At 40.4% G+C, this 25827-nt stretch overlaps 1 protein-coding gene across 2 annotated transcripts in view; it reads left to right on the top strand.

Annotated features, from left to right (window-relative positions):
• The window catches only part of dmpk (DM1 protein kinase), an 80924-nt gene that overhangs the window by 43269 nt on the left and 11828 nt on the right, over nucleotides 1–25827 (top strand). For both annotated transcript variants that reach the window (XM_026181946.1, XM_026181945.1), the window contains exons 3-11: nucleotides 16312–16395; nucleotides 16571–16666; nucleotides 16792–16940; nucleotides 19055–19148; nucleotides 20295–20492; nucleotides 23334–23582; nucleotides 23816–23895; nucleotides 25278–25374; nucleotides 25505–25653. In XM_026181946.1, coding sequence (XP_026037731.1) covers nucleotides 16312–16395; nucleotides 16571–16666; nucleotides 16792–16940; nucleotides 19055–19148; nucleotides 20295–20492; nucleotides 23334–23582; nucleotides 23816–23895; nucleotides 25278–25374; nucleotides 25505–25653 — 1196 coding nt within the window. The remainder of the gene's footprint in view (nucleotides 1–16311; nucleotides 16396–16570; nucleotides 16667–16791; nucleotides 16941–19054; nucleotides 19149–20294; nucleotides 20493–23333; nucleotides 23583–23815; nucleotides 23896–25277; nucleotides 25375–25504; nucleotides 25654–25827) is intronic.

The raw sequence follows: 25827 nt of genomic DNA, 5'->3' as shown, positions 1-25827 counted from the left end.
TCAAACAAGGGAGCTCATATGACCCCTGTGTTAAAGTCGCTGCACTGGATACCAATCAGATTTAGGTTCCATTTTAAAATTCTAGTTTTAACTTTTAGAGCACTACAGGGACAACTACTGGTTGTGGTTTAGGGAGTAAAAATGAGGAGTATAATTAATAATTTTGCCTATGATAAATCAAGAAAATTTTGTAAGGCTGTTAAAGATCTAGGAAGGTCTTTAGCAGCCATTTCCCCCTTCAATTCATCATACAAATCATGTAAACAGGCACTTTGGGGAGCCCTTCTCTTTCACCCTGCTTCTCCAGCCAAAATCCAGAAGCCAAAGGAATAATCAGCAACACTCCTACCTTGCCAGAAGTAAGGTAGGATCCATGCGCTAGGATCCCCCAGTGTGGAACTTGAACACATTGAACTTGGAAACAAAGTCATCAATAGAAAGCTCAGCAATAGTTTTTGGGACTGCCTGTGCCCATTTTGGAGTTCATTTACCACATTAACTCCACGAGAAAGGCTACTTTTGAAAGGTGAAATGAATGTTTTATTTTTGTTCATGTTTTGTTATGAGTGAGAGTCAGAAAATCTCCACTTTTCCCACTCACCCAAAAAGATTTTACAGAAGGAACTAAAACTATCAGAAAGTCCAACAAGTTTATTTACACAACAAAGTTCCCCAATCAAAGACATTGGTTTCTAGTCAGCAACAAAATAATAATAATAATAATAATAATAATAATAATAATAACTTTATTTATAAAGCGCTTTCAAACAAAGTGCTGTACAACTATTTGAAACTAAAAAGATAAAAAAGAAATAAAGCACAATTTTCAATGGTTAAAGGAACATAAAGCTGCAGGTCATCAGCGTAACAATGAAAGGTTACATTAAAAGAACGTAAAAGAACACCAAGAGGCAGCAGGTACATAGAAAACAGCAATGGTCCAAGTACAGAGCCCTGAGGGACCCCATGCCTCACTGCACAGGTCTCAGAGAGATCATTTTTAAAACTAACAGTCTGAGACCTCCCAAGCAGGTAAGCTCTCAGCCATGATAAAACATTTCCTGTAATTCCAATAAAATGTTCAAGCCTATCCAATAAAATGCAGTGATCCACAGTGTCAAACGCAGCACTTAGATCCAGCAGTAATAAAACTGAAGTGCGATCATTGTCTGCATTTACCAGCAGATCATTTACCACTTTGACTAAAGCTGTTTCTGTGGAGTGATTTGGTTTAAAAGCAGACTGAAATGCTTCAAACAGATTGCTTGTTGACAAATGCTCAGTGAGCTGCTTAAAAACCACTTTTTCAAAGACTTTAGATAAAAAAGACAGATGTGAGATGGGTCTATAGTTTGCGACCATGTCAACATCCAGTCCAGGCTTTTTCAAGATTGGCACTACCACAGCCGATTTAAAACATTCAGGGAAGACTCCAGTTGTCAATGAAGTATTTAAAAGAAACAGAATGTAGGGTCCTAGTACTGACCACAGTTCCTTTATAGCCCAGGCTGGTAGAGGATCCAAAGAACAGGTTGTACATCGAGCTGCTTTTACAACCTTAGTTAATCCAGACAGAGAAATAACCTTGAAGTCAGAGAACAGTTCATCAGCACCAACAGGCAAAGCAGCCGAGTAGTCTAATGAACAGCTTGAGGAGGGAGTGATCTGATTTCTAAGTATTGCAGCCCTGTCTCTGAAAAACGTAAGAAAGTCATGAGCTATCAAATTAGAACAGCAGAGAGTTGACTTACTCTCTGTAAGTTGCGACACTGTGTTGAATAAGAGTTTTGAGTTATGTTTATGACTCATGATAAGATTTGAGAAATAATTTGCTTTCGCTGCCGACATCGCTGATTGAAGAGAAGACAGTGAGTCCTTCCAAGCCTGGAGAAATACTTCTAGTCTGGAAGATCTCCAGTGACGCTCTGCTTTTCTACAATTTCTTCTCAAATTCAAGAGCTCCTCATTTAGCCAAGGCATAGGGTTCCTTTTTTGACATTTTAATTTCTTTACGGGAGCAACAGAGTCCAGTAGTTCAAGAAGTGTATTACTAAGGTTCGCAGTCAAGGTGTCCACACATAACTCCTGGGTAAAAATAGGGTCCAACACATCAGGTAGATGTAATTTAACTCTGCTTCGGGGCTAATATAACGAGATGATCTGAGGGGCAATCTTCCCCTCTCAGAAACTGGAGATTTAGGGATTAAAATATCAAATAAAATTGCTGAGTGGTCTAAGATAGGTAAAACACAATTTTCAGTCATTGATACATTCAGTCCGTAACCCAAGACAAGGTCTAGGGTGTGGCCCTTACGTGTTGGCCCAGACACAAATTGTGTGAAGTTTAAGGAGTCAATTACATTTAAGAAATCTTTGACCAGGGGTTTATCCTCACAACACAGATGAATATTAAAGTCCCCCACTATAACAATCCTTTCATAGTGAGCGATAAAACATGTCAAGAAGTCTGAAAATTCTGAAATAAACAAGTCATTATATTTAGGTAGATGACTATATTTAGAACCACAGGACAGCTTAAAGTCAGGAGTTGGGACTCAAATGAGGTAAAAACACCAGGACTGTCACGGACCGCCGGGGCAGACCGTGTGGAGTGAGTGGAGGACCCAAGAGCAAACAGAGGTGAGGACACAAAACCGGACTTAACAGAAGGCGAGCCTTTATTTAGGGCCGAAAACTTAAGGAACAAGGCAGCAAAGCAACTGAGGGAAAACCTGAACATAGACTGGGAAAACTATGGCTAAACAAAGTACAAACTAGGACTAGTTAAGGCTGGGGAAACTATGACAAGGGGTAGGGGAGATAACACAGACGACGCGACGCAGACTACATGAAACACAGAGACTAAATACACATGAGGGATGATCAGGGGAAGTGGCCACACATGGGATCACAGCTGACACACATGAACCTAACGACAGGACAGGAGGGTGCAACTGAATACACTGACAATGAATACAGACTTACAAAGTAAAACAGGAAACATGGAAATTAGACATGACAAGAACTAAACATAACCACGCAGACAGGACTCATGACCCAGGGAAACTTAGTACAGGGGAGATGACATAACTGACAGCATGAACTTGACAGTACAAGACACACAGACATAAACACACGAAGGGCAAGGGAGACTTAATGCAAGGGTAATATATACAAATGGCTGGGCTACCTTAGAGAACCTAAACAAACAATAAACATCAAAATAGGCTAAACATAACACACTGGGTCACACGACCCAGGACCATGACAAGGTCTTTGATGATAGAGGCTACCCCGCCTCCCCTCCCAGACAACCTGGGGGAGCTGAAGAAGCTGGCATCGGAGGGGCAAAGTTCCAGCAAGGGTGCCACTTCACCAACGCGCAGCCATGTCTCAGTTAGGAGCATGACGTCCAGCTTATGAGTATCAAAAAAGTCCCGAAGAACATGAGTTTTATTTGATACAGATCTTGCGTTTAAGAGAGCTAATTTAACTCTCTGTCCATCCGTGGTAGCAGGCAGTAGTTGTAGGTTGTTCATATTTGCTCCACCTCACCTCATATCCCGTCGGCATGGCGACCAATAAAGCACTGTCGGGTGAGCATGCTCCGATGACGTCGGGTAAACAGAAAGAAGGCAGCGCTGTTTGAGGCCAAAATAAAGTCCTAAACAGCCAGGGTCGCCGATGGTAAGGACCCGCCGCATCCGAGTTCTGACCCAAACACGCTTCCCAGAGCTCGTTCCGTGCATATGTCCATTTCTCCAGCGCTTCCGTTTCGAAGGATTCCAGGGGGGATCACGGCGATGCAGTTCCTCCGGTACCGACGCCAGAGGCGGCGGGAGTCCTCCACATCGCTCGCTAACGCTGGGAAGCTTCAGCAGTGAGTCACGGATATTAAGCAGCGTCTGTCGCTCATACACCAACAAAGAGTGGGTTTTTAAAACTAGCAGGGACACCACTAAGAACACAAAACATAAATATTGCAGAACCGAGAGACGGCATGCCATGACACCCGGCGCCATCTTTATCCACTACTATTTAGTGTCACAGAATCTCCCACAGAAAGCAAGACCTCTCTCTCCAGCCTCCAGGGTATTCTGCACAGAGGAACAAATCGATGGTAGAACACAGCAGCAAGCAAGAGAGCTAGGCAGTGAACCACTACCACTAACACTGGTTCCAACAAAGACTAAAGGCAATCCATATTGACTACACTGTAAAAAAAAAAATCCTAAAAAAACAGTAATTTTCCGGCAGCTGGGGCACCAAAATAATACCAGAAAATAACTTTCTCATAAAAATACGGTTATTTTCAGTAATGACAATACAGTTTGTTGCCCTAATTTTACATGGGATTTTGCCTTTTTCAAGTGCTTTTAAACATTAAATTATGAACATTTTAACGTGATTAAACAATGAAATTACCTATAAACAAGGTAAATGAATGCAGCAATATGAATAATAATACTTAAATGTACAGAAATATACAGTTAACAGTTGGTTTAAATAATAATAATGGATTGCATTTATATAGCGCTTTTCGAGACCCTCAAAGCACTTTACAATTCCACTATTCATTCACTCTCACATTCACACACTGGTGGAGGCAGCTACAGCTGTAGCCACAGCTGCCCTGGGGCAGACTGACAGAAGCGAGGCTGCCATATCGCGCCATCGGCCCCTCTGGCCATCACCAGTAGGTGGTAGGTGAAGTGTCTTGCCCAAGGACACAACGACCGAGACTGTCCGAGCCGGGGCTCGAACCGGCAACCTTCTGATTACAAGGCGAACTGCAAACTCTTGAGCCACGAACGTCCTAAATAATATTATTTGATGTAAAAAAAAAAAAGTTTATAAGAATCATTTTATATATTTTTCCATAGCATTACATTTGAATTTAACAGTTCAATTTTTCAAATAATGGACAAATATTTGTGAAATTATGATACATTTGTGAATGTATTTTAACAATCTACATATGCATATGTACAGACAAATATACTTAAAAAACAAGAAAATTATGTTTTATTACATTTACAGTGATTTTACGTTATTTTACATTTGAAATGTAAAATAACAGTCTATTTATGTAAATTTAATGATATTCTAGAAAAACAGTACAAAATTGTAAAATACACAGTAAAATACTTTTATATTACAATTTTGGTTTTTACAGTTTAGTCATCTGACCCAGGATTTGAGTTTGCCTGGACCTGTTAGTTATTTCTGTAAAGAGGTACAAGTTAATTTGTTATTTCCTGAGTGTATTATTTCGTTATGCTTTTGAGTTTGCTAGTTCTCAGTTTCTTGTTTAGTCGGTTCCCTTTCATTGCTAGCCTGTCTGTCTCTGTCCAGTCTCCATGTTTCACTGTCTCTATCTCTGTCTCTCTCTCTCGGGCTCCCTCTCTCTGTACCTCGCTACATCTTCCTCAGTCATGTCTCTGTGTTTGTTTATCTGTTCCTTGAGGCTACGTCCACACATACACGGTATTTTTGAAAACGGAGATTTTCGGTTTTCATTTTAAAAAATAATCCCGTCCACACGGAAAGGCAGAAATGAAGGAAAACGCTGCTAGGAACATGCCAAAGCAACAGGTGGCGATATATTCCTAACCGTGCAGAAATGTTGGCCAATCAGAAGTCTAGAAGCTAGTGATGTGCGATACCACCGATTTCCTTTCCGATCCGATACCAAGTAATATCCAGGGTGGTATCGACGATACTGATCCGATATCGATACTTTGTACAAAAACGTATTTTATTTATTGTATCTCAAATTATAGCATCATAATGATTACAGGACATCAGATTACTTGTTCTTATCACTTAATAATGCAGAGTTCATCATATAGAAATAAAAAACCTGAAGTTGTGCACTATTTGAACACGTTGCCTGCCTGCAGCACTAAAGGACTCCATGAGAGACGTCTGTCTCGCCCTAGCAGCACCTGTCCTGTCCTCCTCTTCAGTTCGCCTCAACATACGCTCGTCATATTCTGTGATATGATTTACTCTGAGGTGTTTGACAAGGTTAGTGATGTTGCCACAACCATACATGCCAACCCTCTCGATTTTTCCGGGAGAATCCCGGAGCCACCATTCTCCCGAATTTCCACCTGGACAACAAAATTGAAAAACCATATTGCAGAATTCATAGCGCGGCTGAGCCAATTCCAGTCTCCAACAATGGCGGCAGCTACTTAGTTTTAATATTACTCTTATTTCTCTTTCTGGGTCGCAAAAAGAAAAAAACAACTTTTGACATATTTTCAGGTGAGAATGTAGCTGTGTAAACTTCAAATATCTGAGCCGACACATCGTCTTCAAACCCCCGCGGTCTTTCACTACTCGGGTTAAACATGATATATAAGTCACTTTGATAACTTAAAAATGTTATTGTTTGGCTTTTTCAGTGTTTTATTTGTTCGTGAATAAATCGGTTTGGCTGAGATTAAAGTGATTAGATTAAACTAAATTAAACTTTATTAATCCCTCGGGTGGGTTCCTCTGGGGTTTTCACACAGCTGAATAATCATCAAACAGAAAACTAAAGAAAGTGTGAGACGGTCGAGAGTTTACGTCAGCGCCCGGTTATATTTTAGATAGCAAGGAACAGACGGCTGAGTTTCACTCCACCGAGGGAACTCGTGACGTACTACCTGGCTTTCTTTAGACCGCGAAGGCCGGGTCCTCAGGTGGAAGCAGCCTCTGAATTTGGACACCCCCGCTGTTTCGGTGATGGTGACATTTAACGTATTTTATCCGATAAATAAACACTGTAAAATGTGCCCTTTTGATTGTCTCCCTAATTCTGAGGTTTCAAGGTTGGGAAAGTATAGCCACAACACCTCACTCGTGGAGCACTTTTTTGCCACATGTATCCAAACCACGTCTCAGCTGTTTGTGGAGGTAAAATACGTCCGCACAATTAGGCTCAGCCATTGTTGTGAGTGCGCGCGCCAAGGGGCTGCGAGACATTTATACAGCCGTATTTCGCACATGACTATGAAAGGCGGAAGAGCAAGTAGATCCTTTGAATGTAGACAATCCGAATGTTATAGTTTCTTTCCACTGTGTTCCTGTTAATGATAAACTACAAATTTACCCTAAATTACTAAAATATCGATATTTTAATGTGAGAATCGATTCTAGAACATAAATGACTGGTATCGGAGGAATCGATATTTCAGGATCGATCCGCACATCACTACTAGAAGCCTCGGTGGGAAAAAGTAAACAAAGCTGGGGCATAGAAGCAGGACCGAGTCGTATGTGGGGATGGACAGTAACTGTGTGTATATGTAAGCATTTAAACACTGCAGAGAGTACAATTAACAGTAAAGGTATTGTAGAAATTCATTTCACCGAAATAATAACGTGGCGCACAGTGTGACGTCAAAAAATGCGCACATCTTTGACGCTGCGTTTTCTCCGTTTTTCTCGTCCACACGTAAATGCAAAAACGGAGTTTTCAAAAATATCCACCCTGGCCGGAGTTTTTAAAAATCTCCATTTTCAGTGACCAAAAATGCCGTTTACGTGTGGACGAAAGGTGCAAACGCATAGAAAAATATATATATATATATATATATTTATTTATTTTTTTTTTTTTTTAATTAAATAGAATAAACAATAAATTAAAATATACAGAGGTTTGCAGTTGGACATGTGCAAAACAAGTAGCATTCATATACAGTATGGAAATAGTAAGGTTTGTCGGTCGTACACAAGGAGACATGTGCTACTCGTGAAAAAATAAAGGAAAAGTAAAATTAAACACAAAAACCAGCTGTTGCTTGGGGGAGCTTGCGACGAGGCTGTCATACTCGGCGCCGTATGATTTCTATACATTTTACATCAGATGAAAACATTGGTTGTAAGGTTCAGATAATTATTTATTAAAAGCTAGACATTTAAATGAGAATAAGAAAGAAAAGTATTTCTTTGTGCCCCCCTTTCCCTGTTAATACCCTACCTGGCCCCCTGGCAAAACTTTGCTAGACCCGCCCCTGCACAGTTACCAGCTGTCAGCTACATAGAAAAGGATCCTGGTGTTATTTGTCTCTCAGAAACAGTTCATAACTTCCCTTCAAGTCATTCATGTCGCCTAAAATGTAAACCTGTTTCTCCATCACCTGTTCATGATGATTCACTGATGATTCAGTAAGGACTAGTGATGGTAAATTTGATTCTTTTTATTGAATCGAGCTTTGAAGTGAATCGGATTTTTTGAGTCAGTTGACCAGAGAGTGCAAAAAATGTACATTTTCACTCAAACTTAATTTGTTTCTCTTTTCATGTAAATCCTACTGCTAAGATGAATGATTCTAAAAGAAAACAACTATTTTATAGAGCAAATAGCAGCAAAAACATTTCTAAAATTAAGCAATTTCCTATCAAAATTGCTTAATAAACATTTATTTTGTTTATTTTTATTTTATTAGTATTTTCCTTAAATGTGTCAAATATATATTTTCTCATCTAAATGTCCACTGAGCTGTGAGCCAGGGGGCGGTAATGCACCTTAACATTGGTTGCCAACCAAGAAGAAGAAGAAGAAGCTGTGAGCTAGGAGGGAGGGAGGGGGTGAGTGATTCGTTCGCTCTATGATTCAGCACAGGAGGGAGGGGGGGAGTAGCTCAAATGTGCTGTTAGCATGTTAGCACAGCGATGCTACTGTGAACCGAGGAGCTATTGTCTTAATGTGAGCTTCTACTCCAGTTTTCTTCCAGTTCAGAGCAGAAATTTTTTTGTTAAGATACTGGATGTTGTGTTTTTCTCCACAATTTAAATTATAAGCTAGATACATTACTGTTAACGGCAACAGGGATGAGTCAGTGAGTCAGTTGGGCTTGTGAATCATGATTCATGAGTCAGTAAAGTGATTCTCGAGTATTGAACGATTCGTTCATGATTCGCGCATCACTAGTAAGGACATCTCTTGTTTTCATGTTCACATTTCCCTCTCACCACATATCCAAACCGATATCAACACCAGCAGCTTTTATGGCTGTGGCTCCAGCAAACATCAGCTGATACTAGAAAGTAATATTAAATCAATTCTAACAACAGCTTATCAAGCATAAACCTGCTGCTGTTGTTTAGCGTGACATCCACTGGTTTCCTCTTTCTGGCGCAAAGTGGGCGATAAACAAACGAGAGAAAAGCCAATCAGCTGATCACTGATCAGTTTCATGATTGAAGCAGCAACAAGAGAGGGAGGGGGAGAGAATGAAAGAAGAAGAAACAGGTGTGCAGCAACGACACAGACTAACTCCAGCTTTGAGTCTTTTTTTTCACTCTAGCTGAAGTACCTCAATACCATTTTATTCTATTTGTCTGTGATAAGATTGTTTTCAGAGCCATTGCCCAAGCAAGGGGGAGGGTGCATCCGACCTCCTCGTCTGTAATTGGTCCAGCAAACAAAAAATTACCATCGGCCCACCAGGCAAATGCCCAGTATCCCCGATGGCCAGTCCAGCTGTGGTTAGTGGTCTGTATTTTTCTGCAATTCCAGCAATAAAGCTGCTTTGAGTTGTGTTCTCCTTAACTTTTCGTGCCACACACAGCTGGAGACAGAGTTTCAATTCATTTGAAAGCCTTTTATTATTATTATTTTAAAGTATTACTTTTGTTGTATTAATATCCCTTAATAAGTCCTCGAGCCATTTTTCAGCCACTGTGTTTTTTAATTTCAAGCCATTTTCACTGTGTTGAATAAAATATAGCCAAACTTGCCAAACATTTTTTTATTTTATTTTAAAATTGTGGTCTAAATTCATTAGATTAGCCTAAAATGGCTAAGCTACAGAAATGCATCCACCTTTAGTCCTCGTGGCAAAAAACGCCCCATTGAAAACCATCATAAACCCTATTTTTCATCCCAAATTTATCATAACATAAATGAATGCAGTTCTGGACTTTTCTGGGGAGTCGGGGGCTTACATTTGTAATTTTTTTATTTGGCCAGCAGGTGGCGCCATGTTTTCACATTTAAAGCAATGGTCCAAAATTCATTATTTTTCCCACTTTTTTTGTTGACTACAATGATTTTTCTGTCACTATCAATGCTGCACAATGGCATGTGTGTTTTTAAAAAATAATAAAGGTCTTTTTGCCTAAAAAAAATAAAATAAAGATCTTTGTGCCAAAAAAAGGTTTTTTTTTGGACATCTTTGTGTCTAATTTCAAAAATCTTAAAATGCCACACTGCAATAAAAACAAATAACTATAAAAGCTAGAACCAAAACCAAATCTGACTTTATTTGGCTTCAAACTCAGATTGTTGATGCAGACTTTTTATGAGAATAAATGAGAATAAGCCGTAGTGCTGAAGTATGTCATTTTGACGACTTTTCCTGTCTGCACAGAAAACGTGCCCATAAACGCACAGAGTAGGAGTATGAGAAAATGTGAGGATACAGGAGAGTGATTAGACAATTGTCCTTCACAGATGATTTATGAGATTCATGACGGATATTTCAGAGGCAGAAACGATTCGACACTGTACCCAGGGGAGAGGAGATCATAAACAAGCTGTTCAATGTACTTAGAAAAATGGAAAAATAACTTGATTTCTGGCACACGCGGCGACTGTCACAGCAGCCATATCGCCTTGATCCGGTGATTGACACAGCGGCCGAACTATATATATACAGTTTTGGGGAGTAACGGAATACATGTACCGCCGTTACGTATTTAAAATACAAAATATGAGTAACTGTATTCCGTTACAGTTACCGTTTAAAAAGGTGGTATTCAGAATACAGTTACTTTGTTGAAATAAAAGAATTACACGGCGGTCTTTCCCTGTTTCATATGGTAGGCTATGCCCTCTCTATCTCTGGTAATTCCACGCCGATGGAAACCCAAACAAAACATTAAGAGGCTCAAATGACTGTGTCTCAATCTCGTGTCTCATAATGACGTGAAGAAATATTTTTTAAAATTATTTAATATGATGGCAATAGGCAGAGTGTTACAGGCATCGCCCTAAAGAATGTAGCCTCATGGGCAGTGTAGTCTGTGCTGCAGGGAGAATGGACTGTCATACCTGTTATGTGTCTGTGAGCGAGGGAGGGAGAAAAAGGAGAGTGGAAAAGTACGAGTTGTCACCGACCAGAAACGGGAGCTGGAAGCATGTAAATATAATAATAACCACTGCAGCACAAAAGAGTTCCTGACGAGCCCAGTTGTAAGTAAGCTATTAAGACTCGACTGTACACTGTGTTTGTGTTTTCCTCTGAAACAATAAGTTCCGTTGGAGCAGCCTTTCAACACCTCTCTCTGTCTCTCGCTAGCAAAGTTGACCCATACAACAAAGTAAAGGTAGTTTTTGGCTACGAGCCCGACACGGAATACATTTTAATAGTAACCTTCCCAACACTGTGTGTGTGTATATATATATATATATATATATATATATATATATATATATATATATATATATATATATATATATAAGATAAGATAAGATAACCTTTATTAGTCCCACACGTGGGAAATTTGTTTTGTCACAGCAGGAAGTGGACAGTGCAAAAGTTATGAGGCAAAAATTAGGATACAATAAGAATAAATACAGTACACAACTGTACAGAATAGAATAAAATAAAATACTATATACAGTAGAATAAAATAAAATAAATATACAATAAGATAAAAATAGAATACAAATACTATATACAACTGAGTAAAAATACAACGATGACAGAAAAGATTATTGCACTTAGTATTATTGCATATGTATGGATGTGTGTGCTTGATCAGTTAAAGTCTTTGTTGTGGAGTCTGACAGCAGTGGGGAGGAAAGACCTGCGAAATCTCTCCGTCCCACACCGTGGGTGCCGCAGTCTCCCACTGAAGGAGCTGCTCAGTGCTGTCACAGTCTGCTGCATGGGGTGGGAGATGTTGTCCATCAGGGATGACAGCTTAGCCACCATTCTCCTGTCACTCACCACCTCCACTGGGTCCAGAGGGCATCCTAGAACAGAGCTGGCCCTTCGGATCAGCCTGTTCAGTCTCTTCCTGTCCCCGGCAGAGATGCTGCCGCCCCAGCAGACCACGCCATAAAAGATAGCAGAAGCCACCACAGAGTCATAGAAGGTCTTTAGGAGTGGGCCCTCCACTCCAAACGACCTGAGTCTCCGCAGCAGGTACAGCCTGCTCTGCCCTTTCCTGTAGAGGGCGTCTGAGTTATGAGTCCAGTCCAGTCTGTTGTTCAGATGAACACCAAGGTACCTGTAGCTGTCCACAGCCTCAATGTCCATACCTTGGATGTTCAGTGGTTGCAGTGGAGAACGCTTGTGCCTGCGGAAGTCTACCACCAGTTCCTTGGTTTTACTGGCGTTGATCTGGAGGTAGTTCAGCTGGCACCAGTCCACAAAGTCTTGGGTCAGTCCTCTGTACTCCTTGTCGTCCCCATCAGTGATGAGGCCGACTATTGCAGAGTCATCAGAGAACTTCTGCAGGAAGCACTGGGTGGAATTGTGGGAGAAGTCTGCAGTGTAGATGGTGAAGAGGAACGGAGCCAGAACCGTTCCCTGTGGGGCCCCCGTACTGCAGACGACCCTGTCCGACACACAGCCCTGAGTCCTCACATACTGTGGTCGGTCGGTGAGGTAGTCCAAAATCCAGGTAGTGAGGTGATGGTCCACTCCAGAGTTCACCAGCTTGTCCTTTAGAACTGAGGGAAGAATGGTGTTGAAGGCACTGGAGAAATCAAAGAACATGATTCTCACAGTGCTTCCAGCGGTCTCCAGGTGAGCGAGGGAACGATGTAGGAGGTGAATGACGGCATCATCCGCTCCAATGCCAGGCTGGTAGGCAAACTGAAGTGGGTCCAGTGATGAGCTTATTAGGCGCCAAAGCTGAGCCAGGACCAACCGCTCCAGGGTCTTCATCAGGTGGGATGTCAGACCCACAGGCCTGTAGCTGTTGAGGTCCTTGGGGCGTGAAGTCTTTGGCACTGGTACAACACAGGAGGTTTTCCAGAGCTGTGGGACTCTTCCCAACCTCAGGCTCAGGTTGAAGAGGTGCTCCATCACCCCACACAGTTGGTCCGCGCAGGACCTGACGACCCTCGAGCTGATGCCATCTGGGCCCGCTGCCTTCTTGCCATTAATCCTCCTCAGTTCCCTCCTAACCTGGGTGGTTGAGAGAGACAGGCTGGAGCCTTGTGTTGAGTGTGTGTTGGAAGCTGTTGTTGGGGGTGGGGGGGAGTGAGCAGGGTGAATAGAGGAGGTGTGAAGTGTCTGAGGTGGAACAGCAGCAGTGGGGGTGGGTGAGTCTGCAGCCGATGTTGTAGACTGCCTCATGGCTGAGTCAAATCGGTTGAAGAAATGATTCAGTTCATTTGCCCATCTCACATCCCTCCCAGGCAGAGAGTTCTGCTGTTTGTGGCCCGAGATGGTTCTGAGGCCTCTCCAGACTTCACCAACGTTGTTTTGCTGAAGCTGGTTCTCCATCTTCTGCCTGTAGCTGTCCTTCCCATTCCTTATCAGTCCCCTCAGCTCTCTCTGCACCCTTTTCAACTCCTCTTTGTCTCTGGATATGCAACTATATTCAGCTGTGCACAGCTCCTAAGGGATCAAGTTTATGACCATACGGGAGGCGCAGAATAGCGAAATATGGACAGAGGAAATTCGTGCTACTCACGTGGGCTGCTCACTTTGGCCGGTGTTTACAGGTCAAAGAATGAAACAATCCTTTGCCTCTCGAGTGGGAAATCCGGGCTACGATGTCCCACAACAGGTTTCATCACATCAGGACGCTGCGCTTGACGGCATGATGACAGGCAATGCCGATGACATGAAGACAAACTATACCAACGGCTGCCAGATGGCTGCCTTCATAGTGTGGGCGCACCACCTGCAGATGCTGTGCGTCCAGACAGAGACCTGTTTGGATGAAAAACTCGTCCCATTCAGAGGCAGGTGCAGCTTCAGGCAGTACATTCCAAAAAAGCCGGTGAAATATGGTATAAAGATTTGGGCAAAAAGGTACGTGTCATTACGTGTCAGTTACGCACGCATTTTTTTCATTCTTGCCCATTCTTGTCCAAAATATACACAGGTTTTTTTTCTTTTCTTTTGTTTTCATTTTTTGTTAGGTTGTTGGCACCTACTCCTGCAGGAGGAGAATAAATCGGTGGCTTCCACAACCTCCTTGGCGTCTCATTTTACAGTGACTGTGTGGACTATATTGTGGACATAAATCGAGCCAGTCTGGCAGTAGAGGAAATGACATTTCTACATTCCCAACAACATAAATGTTGAAGTTTATCCTTCTAAAATAAATGTTTCTCTGGTTCAAAGTGATCTTGTATTTTTATTTACATATTTTTTTTATTTTATTTTAAAAAACAACAAGGCAATAAGCATTTAGTGGTGGAAAAACGTGAAAACATGATATTTACTGCCCCTGCAAAAAAAAAAAAAAAAAATGATGGATCAAAATGAATGTTGGTGGCAATTTTTGTCCCATATAAAGGCCTAATTATAATAACAATCAAATATTACTTCAAATGTATTTTCTGGAAAATTTTTAAGTTTTTTGTTTTTTTCGGCTAAAAAACCAGTGCGCTCATGTAAAGAAACTGGGATTTAAAGGGTTAAAACCCCTGAAATATAATTAAAACTTTATATATTTCAGGCAGAAGTAGTTTTAAAAGACTGACTCATTTAAAGTGGAAAAAAATATTAATATATAACATTTTTATAGCACTTTTTTGGGCGTGGCCGTTTTTTGGCTCGAGGATCAAAGGTGGATGTGTTTTTGAGGACTTAGGGTTAAAGTATTTTATTATTTTATTATTTGTTGTTACCTATCATCCACCTGGGCTTTTGTACTTTACTTCTCAGACTTTCTTATCTGATTTAGTGCTCAGCTAAGAGAAAATAATTATTGTTGGTGAATTAAACATCAGTGCAGATACTGAAAATGACAGCATCAAGATGGCCTTTAATTGATTATTAGGCTCAATTGCCTTTGCTCAAAACAGAATAGAACTAACCCACCACTTTAATCACACTCTGGATCTTGTTCTTAAACTATGTTTAAGGATATAATTCTGCCACCTACTTCTTCTTAATTGCCATGCACCAACACAGTGCATTGCAGCAATATCTTTGTGCAATATCTCTAAAATTAGAAGCATCCTGTCTCAGATTTATGCTGAAGAACTAGGTCGTGCATTTTTTACTTGTAGGCTGAACAATTGTAATTCATTACATGCATGGAGAGTACTGACAGGGACTAGAAAGAGAGCAGATCTTGCTAATCCTGGCTTTTCTTCATTGGCTCCCCGTTAAATCCAGAATCACATTTAAAAACCTTTTCCACACATACAAAGTGTTGAATAATCAGACCCCATCTTATCTTAAAGACCTCATAGTACCATATCACCCCAAAGGAGCACTTAACTCTCAGACTGCTGGCTTACTTGGAGTTCCTTTGGGGATAAATAAAGTCTCTCTGATTCTGATTCTGTTCCTGGGATATTTAAAAGCAGAATTGCAAACAGAGCTTTTAGCTTTCAAGCCCCTCTTCTGTGAAACCATCTTGGATTTGGGAGACAAATGCCCTCTCTACTTTTAAGATTAGGCTTAAGATGTTCCTTTTTGAGGGCTAGATTAGGTCACCCTGACTCCTCCCTTAATTAATTCTACAATAGGCTTGGGCCACTGGGGGCTTTCCACGATGCACTGAGAATTCTTCATTCATCTCTTTTTACTCACTATGTGTTTATACAACACTCTGCAGGTAGTTATTATTAATCATCAGGCTCTCTTACTGTCTTACTCCCCTCACCTCCAACTGGTTGCAGCAGATGACTACCCCTCCTTGAGTCTGGCTTCCTTCACACTGTTGCCAAAGTGCTTGCCCCTAGGGGGTCATCAGATTGTTGGGGTTTTCTCTGTTTTCTCTGTATAATTGCAGGGTCTTTACCTTAGAGTATAAAATGCTTTGAGGCAACACTGTTGTTGTGATTTGACACTATATAAATAGAACTCAGTTGAACAAACTGAATTGAAAAAGAGCAACCAAAAGAACAAAAAAAAGTTCCCCAAAGCAATGCTTTGAGCTATTATACTGAGAAGTATTCTGATATTTGGCAGGTGAATGAGTGTTTGTCAAAACATTCAAATATTCCAATAAGCAATGTTTCATTTGTACATAATTCGATACAGAACACGACCATCTCTCACTGTTAGAATGTTTTAGACAAATCACCAATTGTGACAGTCTTCTCGTTTTGTGCATCCAATCGTTTAAGTGGTTATTGTGCTGCTTTTGGTCTTGTCACTACCACAGGTCGCAGTGGCAAAGATGCGAAACACACAACAAGTGTATGCTCTGAAGATTATGAATAAGTGGGACATGCTGAGGCGAGGAGAGGTACACAAGCACAGATAACCTCACATTCACAACACTAAGAATAGGGTTATGACAACATAATGGGGACTCAAACTTTAAATCTATAAGGTTTTTGTTATTGATAATTCAGCATTATATTTTTCTGCCTGCTGCTTTTCATTTGTCTGGCATCGAGTTCTCTTCATGCTTTACACAGACAGCATGTTACCAAGAAGAGAGGGAAGTTTTGTTAAGGGGTGACAGACGCTGGATCACAGAGTTGCACTATGCCTTTCAAGATGATAACTACCTGGTATGTTTATACATGGTCAATCAGATAAATATGTTTTACAAATGTGTTGTCTACATTTTAGCATTTTATATTTAACTTGAATCCGATTACTAATTTTCACAACCTTCCAATCCCTTCTCACTCAGTACCTGGTGATGGATTATTATGTAGGTGGAGACCTGCTGACTCTCCTCAGTAAATTTGAGGATCGGATCCCTGAGGACATGGCTCAGTTCTACTTGGCAGAGATGGTTATGGCCATTGACTCAGTCCATAGACTGGGTTATGTGCACAGGTAGACTGCTTATTGATTTTTTACTTTTTTTGTTTTTCTCTGTTTGCAGTTAAAAAACAGAAAATATTTCATTCAATTGAAATTTCAAGTGGAATGTAAACATGAAAAAACATCTTTTTGTATCAAATTGTCAGTTTTACATGTGTTAAAAAATATTACCCACATACCGAGATATACATAAATTCAAAAGAAATACACAAGCATACATTTCACTTCTGTTGCTGTCACATACACGTTGAAATATATTTGTCACGTGATCTTATTGCGTTATTGATTATTATTAATTATTAATATCTGTTGTTCGTTTGTAAAACTGTTCTGGTCTTATTAGCTCATCAGTGTCGTTGTGCAAAATAAACTTTGAACTCAAAGGATTGAAATCGAGTTACCGTCACATTAGTTTGGCTGTGAAGCAAAGTACACAGCAAATCCAGCATGTCCAAATTAACACTGTCGGATTTGATTTCAACACTATTAAAGTGTCTATATGGGTCCACACCAGAAAGGGTTAATTTAACTCTTTTTGGAGAGTTGGTACGTTAACTCTGATTTAGTGTTAAACACCAAATCTGTCTGGAGTTGATAATTTAACACTTGGTGTTAAGAGTTTATATATTAACTCTCAAAGAGTATTTTAGTTTAACTACGTAAGAGTTATCTTCTAATTCATTCTAAAAAGCGGGAATTTTACTGTTCTGAACTTCTAGAAATTTCTTTTGGAAATAAACATTTACTAAAAAGATGCAATGGTTTTTGAAAAACATTTATTCTGAACTGTGCACCACAATTTCAAAACATTTTCTGAAAGATGTAACAGTGTACATGTTCTCACTTTCATTAGAATTTTGTTTATCAAAAGGTCTGACATGGTAAATGCAAATAACAGCATTCTCATCACTTATTTCTTCAATACAATATGCATGTCCTTCATTCATCACTTTGTGGAACTTCAACGCACTTCTGCTCTCCCCCATATTCCATCTTCACAAGCATATCCTGTGTGGAGATTGAATAAAAATTAGTTGACACTAATTAATGGCACAAATAATCCAGTAAACAATTGCAGCACAGTAAAAAAAAAAAAAAGGAATCCTCTTTGAGCCATTACTTGTGTAAAGTATTTTCCCAAAAGACAAAGACACAGGCAACAGGTAATACTGAACTAAATGTAAAACCTCAACCTTTTTAATTTTTACCTAAACCGTGTGCACAAAACTCTGGAGGGATCTATGCTAACGTAGAACCCAGTCAGGACGTCAGCTACTGCTGTTTGCTCGTTTTTTTTTTATGGGCGATCGTTTTCAGGCTTCAAGTAGCACCATTATACCAACATTTCACATTCTAGACATTGTTTTAGGTGTATTTGACCAAAAGTTTGACTGAAAATTCACATGCAAGCTTTTTTCAAGGCTGTGGTATTTGCCCGCAAACAATACCTTTCAGCTAGCTAAAACAGAATATTATGCTATCAGCGAGCAACATGGCTAATGCCTTTCACACAGCTTTGTCTCAACTCCAAAGAGCCACAGAAGTAAAAGCTCATAATAATAATTGAAACAATCTTTGAAAAATGACTTACCAAGCATGGCAAACAACTCAAATATGTAGAGCAAAATGCTCTGAAATGGCTTCACTTCAGCTTCGATTGGAGCCGTGCTGGGGGCGGAGTCTGTGAATTTACTCTATTGGTGTCATAGCCCCTGTAGGAGTTCAGAGTTAAGAGGTCAAGAGTTAATGTTTCCATTGTAACACCTCCAGATTTGACAGAGAAACACTCATTTTTAACACTTGATTTTAACTACTATCATTTTACACCTCAGAGTTACATTAAAAGAATGTGACTCTGCTTAGAGTAAAATTAACTCTACTTTTGCAAGAAGACTATTAACACCAAAACATTTAACACTTTTGAATTTGCTGTGTACCGAGTTTGCAGAGAAACATTATCTAAAATATATGTATCAGAGATATGAGGTTCAAATATTAATATTAGCTCTTTCCTAAAACTGACTAACATAAACAAACTATAATCATTTGATCATAATGACTTTTTTTGTTAATGAAATCTGACATTTAGAGGTTAAATAGCCCTATTTACCTGTTTTCTTACACAGAGACATCAAACCTGACAACATCCTGTTGACAGCTGATGGGCATATTAGACTGGGAGACTTTGGTTCCTGTCTGAGGCTACTTGATGATGGGATGGTGAGAGTTCATTGTGTGCAAGTAACAACGGACAGACAGACAGACATTAGTTTTCACAAAAAAAGATGTGCATAAAAAGCAACACTGTCTCCTAAAAGTAGTGCTCTCATACATTCTCAGTTACATTCTTAAACTAACTCATAGCAACAGTCTAGTTTTACAGTAAAGATTACAATATGTCACGCAATACCTGGAGAGAGGAAGGTCTGCACATCCCTTGACCCGGACAGGGCTGGACTGGGACAAAAAAATCGGACCGGGCATTTTGACTAGAGACCAGCCCACCAGGTATTATAGGAAAAGCCATGAAGCCTTTGAATGAACACAAATGGTGTTGTGACAGTGATGCACACTGTCTTGTTGGTATATATGTATGTTTTCTATACATTTTACATTATGACCACTCTGGCTGTAAGAGTCAGATAATTATTTATTAAAAGCTAGACATTTTAAATGAGAATAAGAAAGAAAAGTATTTCTTTGTGCCCCCCAATCCCTGTTAATGCCCTACCTGCCCCCCCTGTAAAAACTTTGCTAGACCCAGCAAACATCAGCTGATACTAGAAAGTAATATTAAATCAATTCTAACAACAGCTCATCGAGCTTAAATCTGCTGCTGTTGTTTAGCGCGACATCCGCTGGTTTTCTCTTTCTGGTGCAAAGTGGGCGATAAACAAACAAGAGAGAAAAGCCAATCAGCTGATCATTGATCAGTTTCACGATTGAAGTAGCAACAGGAGAGGGGGGGAGAGAGAATGAGAGAAGAAGAGGCAGCTGCGCAGCGTAAAGACACTTAATAACTCCAGCTTTGAGTCTTTTTTTCATTCTAGCTGAAGTACGGGACAAATTGTGTTCCTTTTCAACTCAATACCATTTTCTTCTGTTTGTCTGTGACAAGACTGCTTTCAGAGGGAGGGCGCATCTGACCTCCTCGGCTGTAATTAAAAAAACAAAAACAAACAAACAAACAACAACAACAACAAAAACTCAGTTTACTTGTCATGGAGCTTCCTTATTTGTTCATTTTTAAGACAGGACTAAAAACACGCAGCGATGATTTTGCTACATTCTAGTATTTCCTTGAAGCAGGTCATGGCTTTTAGTTATTTCTATTTTTTTTTTAAATCTATCTTCTTTTCTTTGCAGGTGCACTCGTCTTTAGCAGTCGGGACCCCAGACTATTTGTCTCCAGAGATCTTAAGAGCAGTTGAGGGAGGTGGAGGTTATGGTCCTGAGTGTGACTGGTGGGCTCTGGGCATTTGTGCTTATGAGATGTTGCTGGGGACCACACCTTTCTATGCAGAGTCCATCTCTGAAACATATGCCAAGATCATTCACTTTCAGGTACATACAAGTAGCTTTAATGTCATATAAATGCCAAAATGAAAATTTGGAGTATAATAAAATTTCTGCACACATTTTAATAGCGATGGCAGATTTCCATTCACTTCTGTTGCAAGTATTTTTAATGATCCGTCTGTGTGCTGGTAAAACAAACAAAATAACAAAATGCAATTTTGGCACATAATTCAACAATTATAATGGACCAAATGGGCCTTTATCACTTTATCCAGACCAAAAAGGTTTTTAAAGAAGACAGTATCTGAGTGTAATTCTCCGGACTGAAACAAAAATTGTAACTAAATATTTCCAAATGTTTAAATCTGTTTTTATTCATTTGTTTATACAACCTAGTGTGTATAGCATAATGGCACCAGTTTAATATCTATGATGCAGTGTAAACAGAAATAAGCACTGCTAGTCTGGATTGTCTGTTTGTTTCAGTTTTGTTTTTCATAAGTCAGTGGAGAAACTTAAAGTACATTTTTTTCAAGGGTTATAGTACCATGATGTATAGGTGGTTTAAAAACCTTTGGTTGACTTATCAAGTTCATAATAACCTTCATGTGATTTCTGATAAAGGAATGAGGTCATAGTTGTTCTAAGCTTCATAAACACAATTATTATTTTGTTTCATGTTAAATGTATATTAACTGGCCATTACATAATAGTTTCTATTCAAACTGACCACCTTAGTCTATTCATGCAATGCGTTTTCTGCCAAGCAAAGGCAATTTGAAGTTTTCAATTCAATTCAATTCAATTTTATTTATATAGCGCTTCATAGATACAGAGAAAAACCCAACAATCATATGACCCCCTATGAGCAAGCACTTTGGCGACAGTGGGAAGGAAAAACTCCCTTTTAACAGGAAGAAACCTCCGGCAGAACCAGGCTCAGGGAGGGGCGGCCATCTGCTGCGACCGGTTGGGGGTGAGAGAAGGAAGACAGGATAAAAGACATGCTGTGGAAGAGAGACAGAGATTAATAACAGAAATGATTCAATGCAGAGAGGTCTATTAACACATAGTGAGTGAGAAAGGTGACTGGAAAGGAAAAACTCAATGCATCATGGGAATCCCCCGGCAGCCTATGTCTATTGCAGCATAACTAAGGGAGGATTCAGGGTCACCTGGTCCAGCCCTAACTATATGCTTGTTTACTGACACTTTGACAGAGGGACTGGATAAGTGTGGAATTGAGCACAATTGGGCTTTAAATTAAATCTAAAACACAATCTACAAAAGTTAAATGAATATGGATACTTTCTGAAGTAACTGTATATAAATATAATAACAAGTGTATAGCTATAGGTTCTGTATACTTTTATATTTGTGTAAAAGTTTGTCATAAGATGGAAGACGAGAAGTGAGGACCCAAATGCAGACCTGGGGAGGCAAACTGGGTTTAACTTATGGCAAGCAGTTTATTGAATAGCTGCTGAAATCCAAAAAGTCCAAGAGAAGAAACGTCCCCTCTTGGAAACGCCAGCAATAGTCCTCTGGCGTGACGCCCAAGCGGTCCACTACTGCCCAGTGGACATCCACTAACCTGCTCCTGGCTGCTGTGGGCAGGCTAAGATCCTCTGCCTGGGCTCCCCTGACACCACACCCTGAACCCAGTGCAGCTGAGCCACAAATAGGGATGGGTACCGGTGTCCGGTGCCATGATGGCACCGGTTCTGACATAAACGGTAGTAACCAGACCGAAAAGCAGCGCACATTTCGGTGCTTTTTTTCGGTGCTTTTTTTTCCTGAGCTGTGATACACTTTAGATTCTAGCCAATCATTTTACGTTTCCGAGGATAGTAGGCGGGGCCAGGTACGTACGTTCTGTTAGAGCAGAGCTACAGATTAAAAATGTCCAAGGCAAAGCGGTCAAAAGTCTGGCTGTACTTCACAGCAAAATATGCAAACTCAGCAGCCTGCAACAAGTGCTTTAAGCTGATACTGTGATACTGTCAAAGGAGGTAACACCTCAAATCCGATGAAACACCTGGCGACGCATAGCGTTTTTTTTAAAAAGCCCAGAAATGCGCCGTATTTGATAGCTTGCTGCGAGACCTCACACCGAGCACATCTACTGCGGGTGTGGTGCCTGTTATGCAACATCCCCCAAAAACCCCGAAGAGGAGAGTCCTGGCCCCTAGCCCTGCCAGTGTAGCAGGAATGATGAGGATGATGATGCAGCAGCAGCCGTTCTTCTCTGCGTGAGTAGCTAATTTACGTTGAGTAGGCTAACCACGTTATTACATTAATGCATGTAAGGTGCATTAGCAAACATCATCATAGCTACATGCGGCTGTCCTCTTGTTTGATGGCAGATACTCCCTTCACCCTGGCCAAAAAGGCTAAAATGACCAAAGAAAAAGTGGAAAACAGTTAAACATGAGAGGTTTAGGACAAAGTTTGTGTTTTTTCCATTGTTTAAGCACTGCTTCCAGCCAAGAGTGATACCATATATGCCCCATAGCTGCAGAAAAGGCTAACATTGTTATATTTTTACAAAAAACAGCTGAACATGAGAGGTTTTTGGACCAATTTTGTGTTCTCCATTCTTTAAGCACCGGTTTGAGCACCGTTTGAGCACCGGCACCGTTTCAAAAGTACAGATTTGGCACCGGTATCGGATAAAACCTAAACGATACCCATCCCTAGCCACAAACCACACTCTGCCACATAAACAAACCAAGAATTTATGGAATGCTCACAAAAACAAGGCCAGGATCATAATTTTTAACAGCATAGTTTTTAACAGCATCAAAGCACTCAAAATAATGTTGCTAGAAAAAACAACAAAGTTAACAACTTTCTTCAATTGTTACCTTTTTTGATAACCCTTAGGAGTATTTTGAGTTTCCTTCTTCTGGCCCTGAGATTTCAAAGGAGGCTCGTTCCTTCATCAATGAACTGATCTGTGACAGGGAAGTCCGTCTTGGAAGGAAAGGCTCCAGTGAATTTAGGAATCATCAGTTTTTCAGTGGACTGGACTGGAGTTCCCTGCATAAAGTCCCTGCACCTTTCCTGCCTGAAGTCTCTAATCCAACTGACACATCAAACTTTGACATCCTCGACGACTGTCTTAGTGAAATGGTAACTTAAAAGAATTTTCATTTAGTATTTGTGTGTGCCATACACTGGCATAAGTCTCATATAAACATATTTGGTTAACTTTCATAGCCAGCATATAACATTAATAAATAAACCAACCTAATCCTATAAAGCTGCCAGTGTGGTCAACATGGGAAATGTGTGTAGCTTCTGAAAAAATAAGAGCAGTTGGTGGTTGTTTGCATGAAAAATTTGAAATCTGTTATGTTTTGCAGGAGACACTATCTGATGTAATGGACAGAGCTCCAACAGGAGTACACTTGGCTTTTGTTGGATACTCTTACACTGCTACCAGGTGAACTCAAGTTTAACTTATGTAGTTCAGCTAACTTACCATAACTACCTTTCACATCAAACTTCTTCCACTTATCTGGGGCTGGGTCGCAGGGGCAGCAGCCTAAGCAGAGAAGCCCAGACCTCCCTCTCCCCAACCACCTCCTCTACGGAAAAACCAAGGAGTTCCCAGGCCAGTCGAGAGATGTAATCTCTCCAGTGTGTCCTGGGTCTGCCCCTGGCCTCCTCCCAGAAGACCTCACCAAGGAGGCAGTTTAATCAAATGCCCAAACCACCTGAACTGGCTCCTTTCCATGTGAAGTTGTAGCTCCTCTACTCTGAGCCCCTCCCAGTTGGCTGAACTCCTCGCCCTATCTCTAAAGGAGAGCGTTTAAGCGAAGGTCTCTATTTACCAGTTGATTTATGTCCTTACCCTTATCCCCTCAGGCTTCCTAAGTTCTAAAGCCAAAGGTTTGAATGAGCTATTAAAACCACAGTAGGGGTCTGTCCCCTTTGGATGTGGTGGTTGACCCACTATTAATCGTGTTAATCAAGGTGTGAAAAACAACGCAGAGCTAATGCACCAGGTGTTTCTGGGAAAAAAGCAACAACAACAACAACAACAAAAAACAAAAACAAGAAAAAGAAACCGTGAGACCGTGTCCAATCCTAACATGTGACCTGTTGAGGTCACCTGTAGCAAGGTGTGAGTGGGGATTAAAAGACTTCATTATAGGCAGTTGACAGCTGGTGTCATAAGCCACCAACAATTGTTGAACTAAGCCACCACCTTAGTTCAACAATTGTTGAAGTATTTTACTCTTTAGGTGTCATTCACAAATACATCATACCTACCAGTGGCTGTAGCTCAGGTAGTAGAGTGGGTCACCTACCTCTTAGGTACTATCCTTAAGAGGTAGCAAAGTGGTTTACTTTACACTTCCTCCATGTAAAGTTTGGCTACAATGGGTGAGACTGGGGAACCCATGGCACATGGCATTGGTTCTGTTGCGAAAGGAACTGTCTTGCTGTTGTTGTTTTTTGACAGTCTCCACTGCCTTGGATGTAAGTATACAAGTGAAAAGTGAGACCATATCGCAGGACACTATGTTTTCTTTTAAAGTCAGTGTAAGTTTGCAGACCTTGTTGGTGAAGACCGTGAAGTTTTTGGTGTGATAGGGTGTGTTCCCCATAAGCAGAACTAAGATAGTGGCAAGTCTGGCAGGATTCTAGGTGGGTGAGTTTATATTGCCAAGTTTGGCTCTGAAAGGGTGCCTTCTTTGGGGATCTTCAGAAGTCCCTAGGTCCCTATATACAGGGTGTAGTATCCCCATGGTAAAGTTGTTGTAGGGAATAAATTACTTTTCTTATAATAAACTTCTTTATTTTGTCTATATTTTATAGTCAGACAGGTGCTGTTGACCGCAGTCAAGATATCATGATGCAGATAAACCACACCCAGCTTAGGGAATGTGAGAATCTGTATGGACTCGAAAAACTGGTAAGTCGATCTCACTCTAGAAACTGCATACACCTCAGAGCTTCCATTTAAAGACACCTATGATCATGTAATTATCATAGTGGACTTTCCTTTTTATCCCACTGATGATCTGCATGTGCTTTAAATTCAGAGTCAGCTATGGAAAGTTACAGACAATCTACCAGACAATCTGCCTCCACTGTTTGAGCTTCCACTTACTTTAGACCAAGATGCTGCTGCATCCACCCACACCACCACAGTGGAGGAGGCGATATCAGGACTTGATGAAGACTTGCAGAGGTATCAGCTAATATAATCTCATCTGCAGTCCATCTACATAATCTGAATATAATTCCTATCTCTTCTCAATTTACAGTAGGCTTTATTTATTACACTTCATTGGATGTTAAATCTTAAGTTTTTTCAGAAAAATTTAATATGGAAATGGTTTGGTCCTTGAAGGAAATATTTCAA

Source organism: Astatotilapia calliptera, chromosome 10 (assembly GCF_900246225.1).
Source record: "Astatotilapia calliptera chromosome 10, fAstCal1.2, whole genome shotgun sequence".
Lineage (NCBI taxonomy): Eukaryota > Metazoa > Chordata > Actinopteri > Cichliformes > Cichlidae > Astatotilapia > Astatotilapia calliptera.
This window is presented reverse-complemented; position numbering and strand designations above follow the sequence as displayed.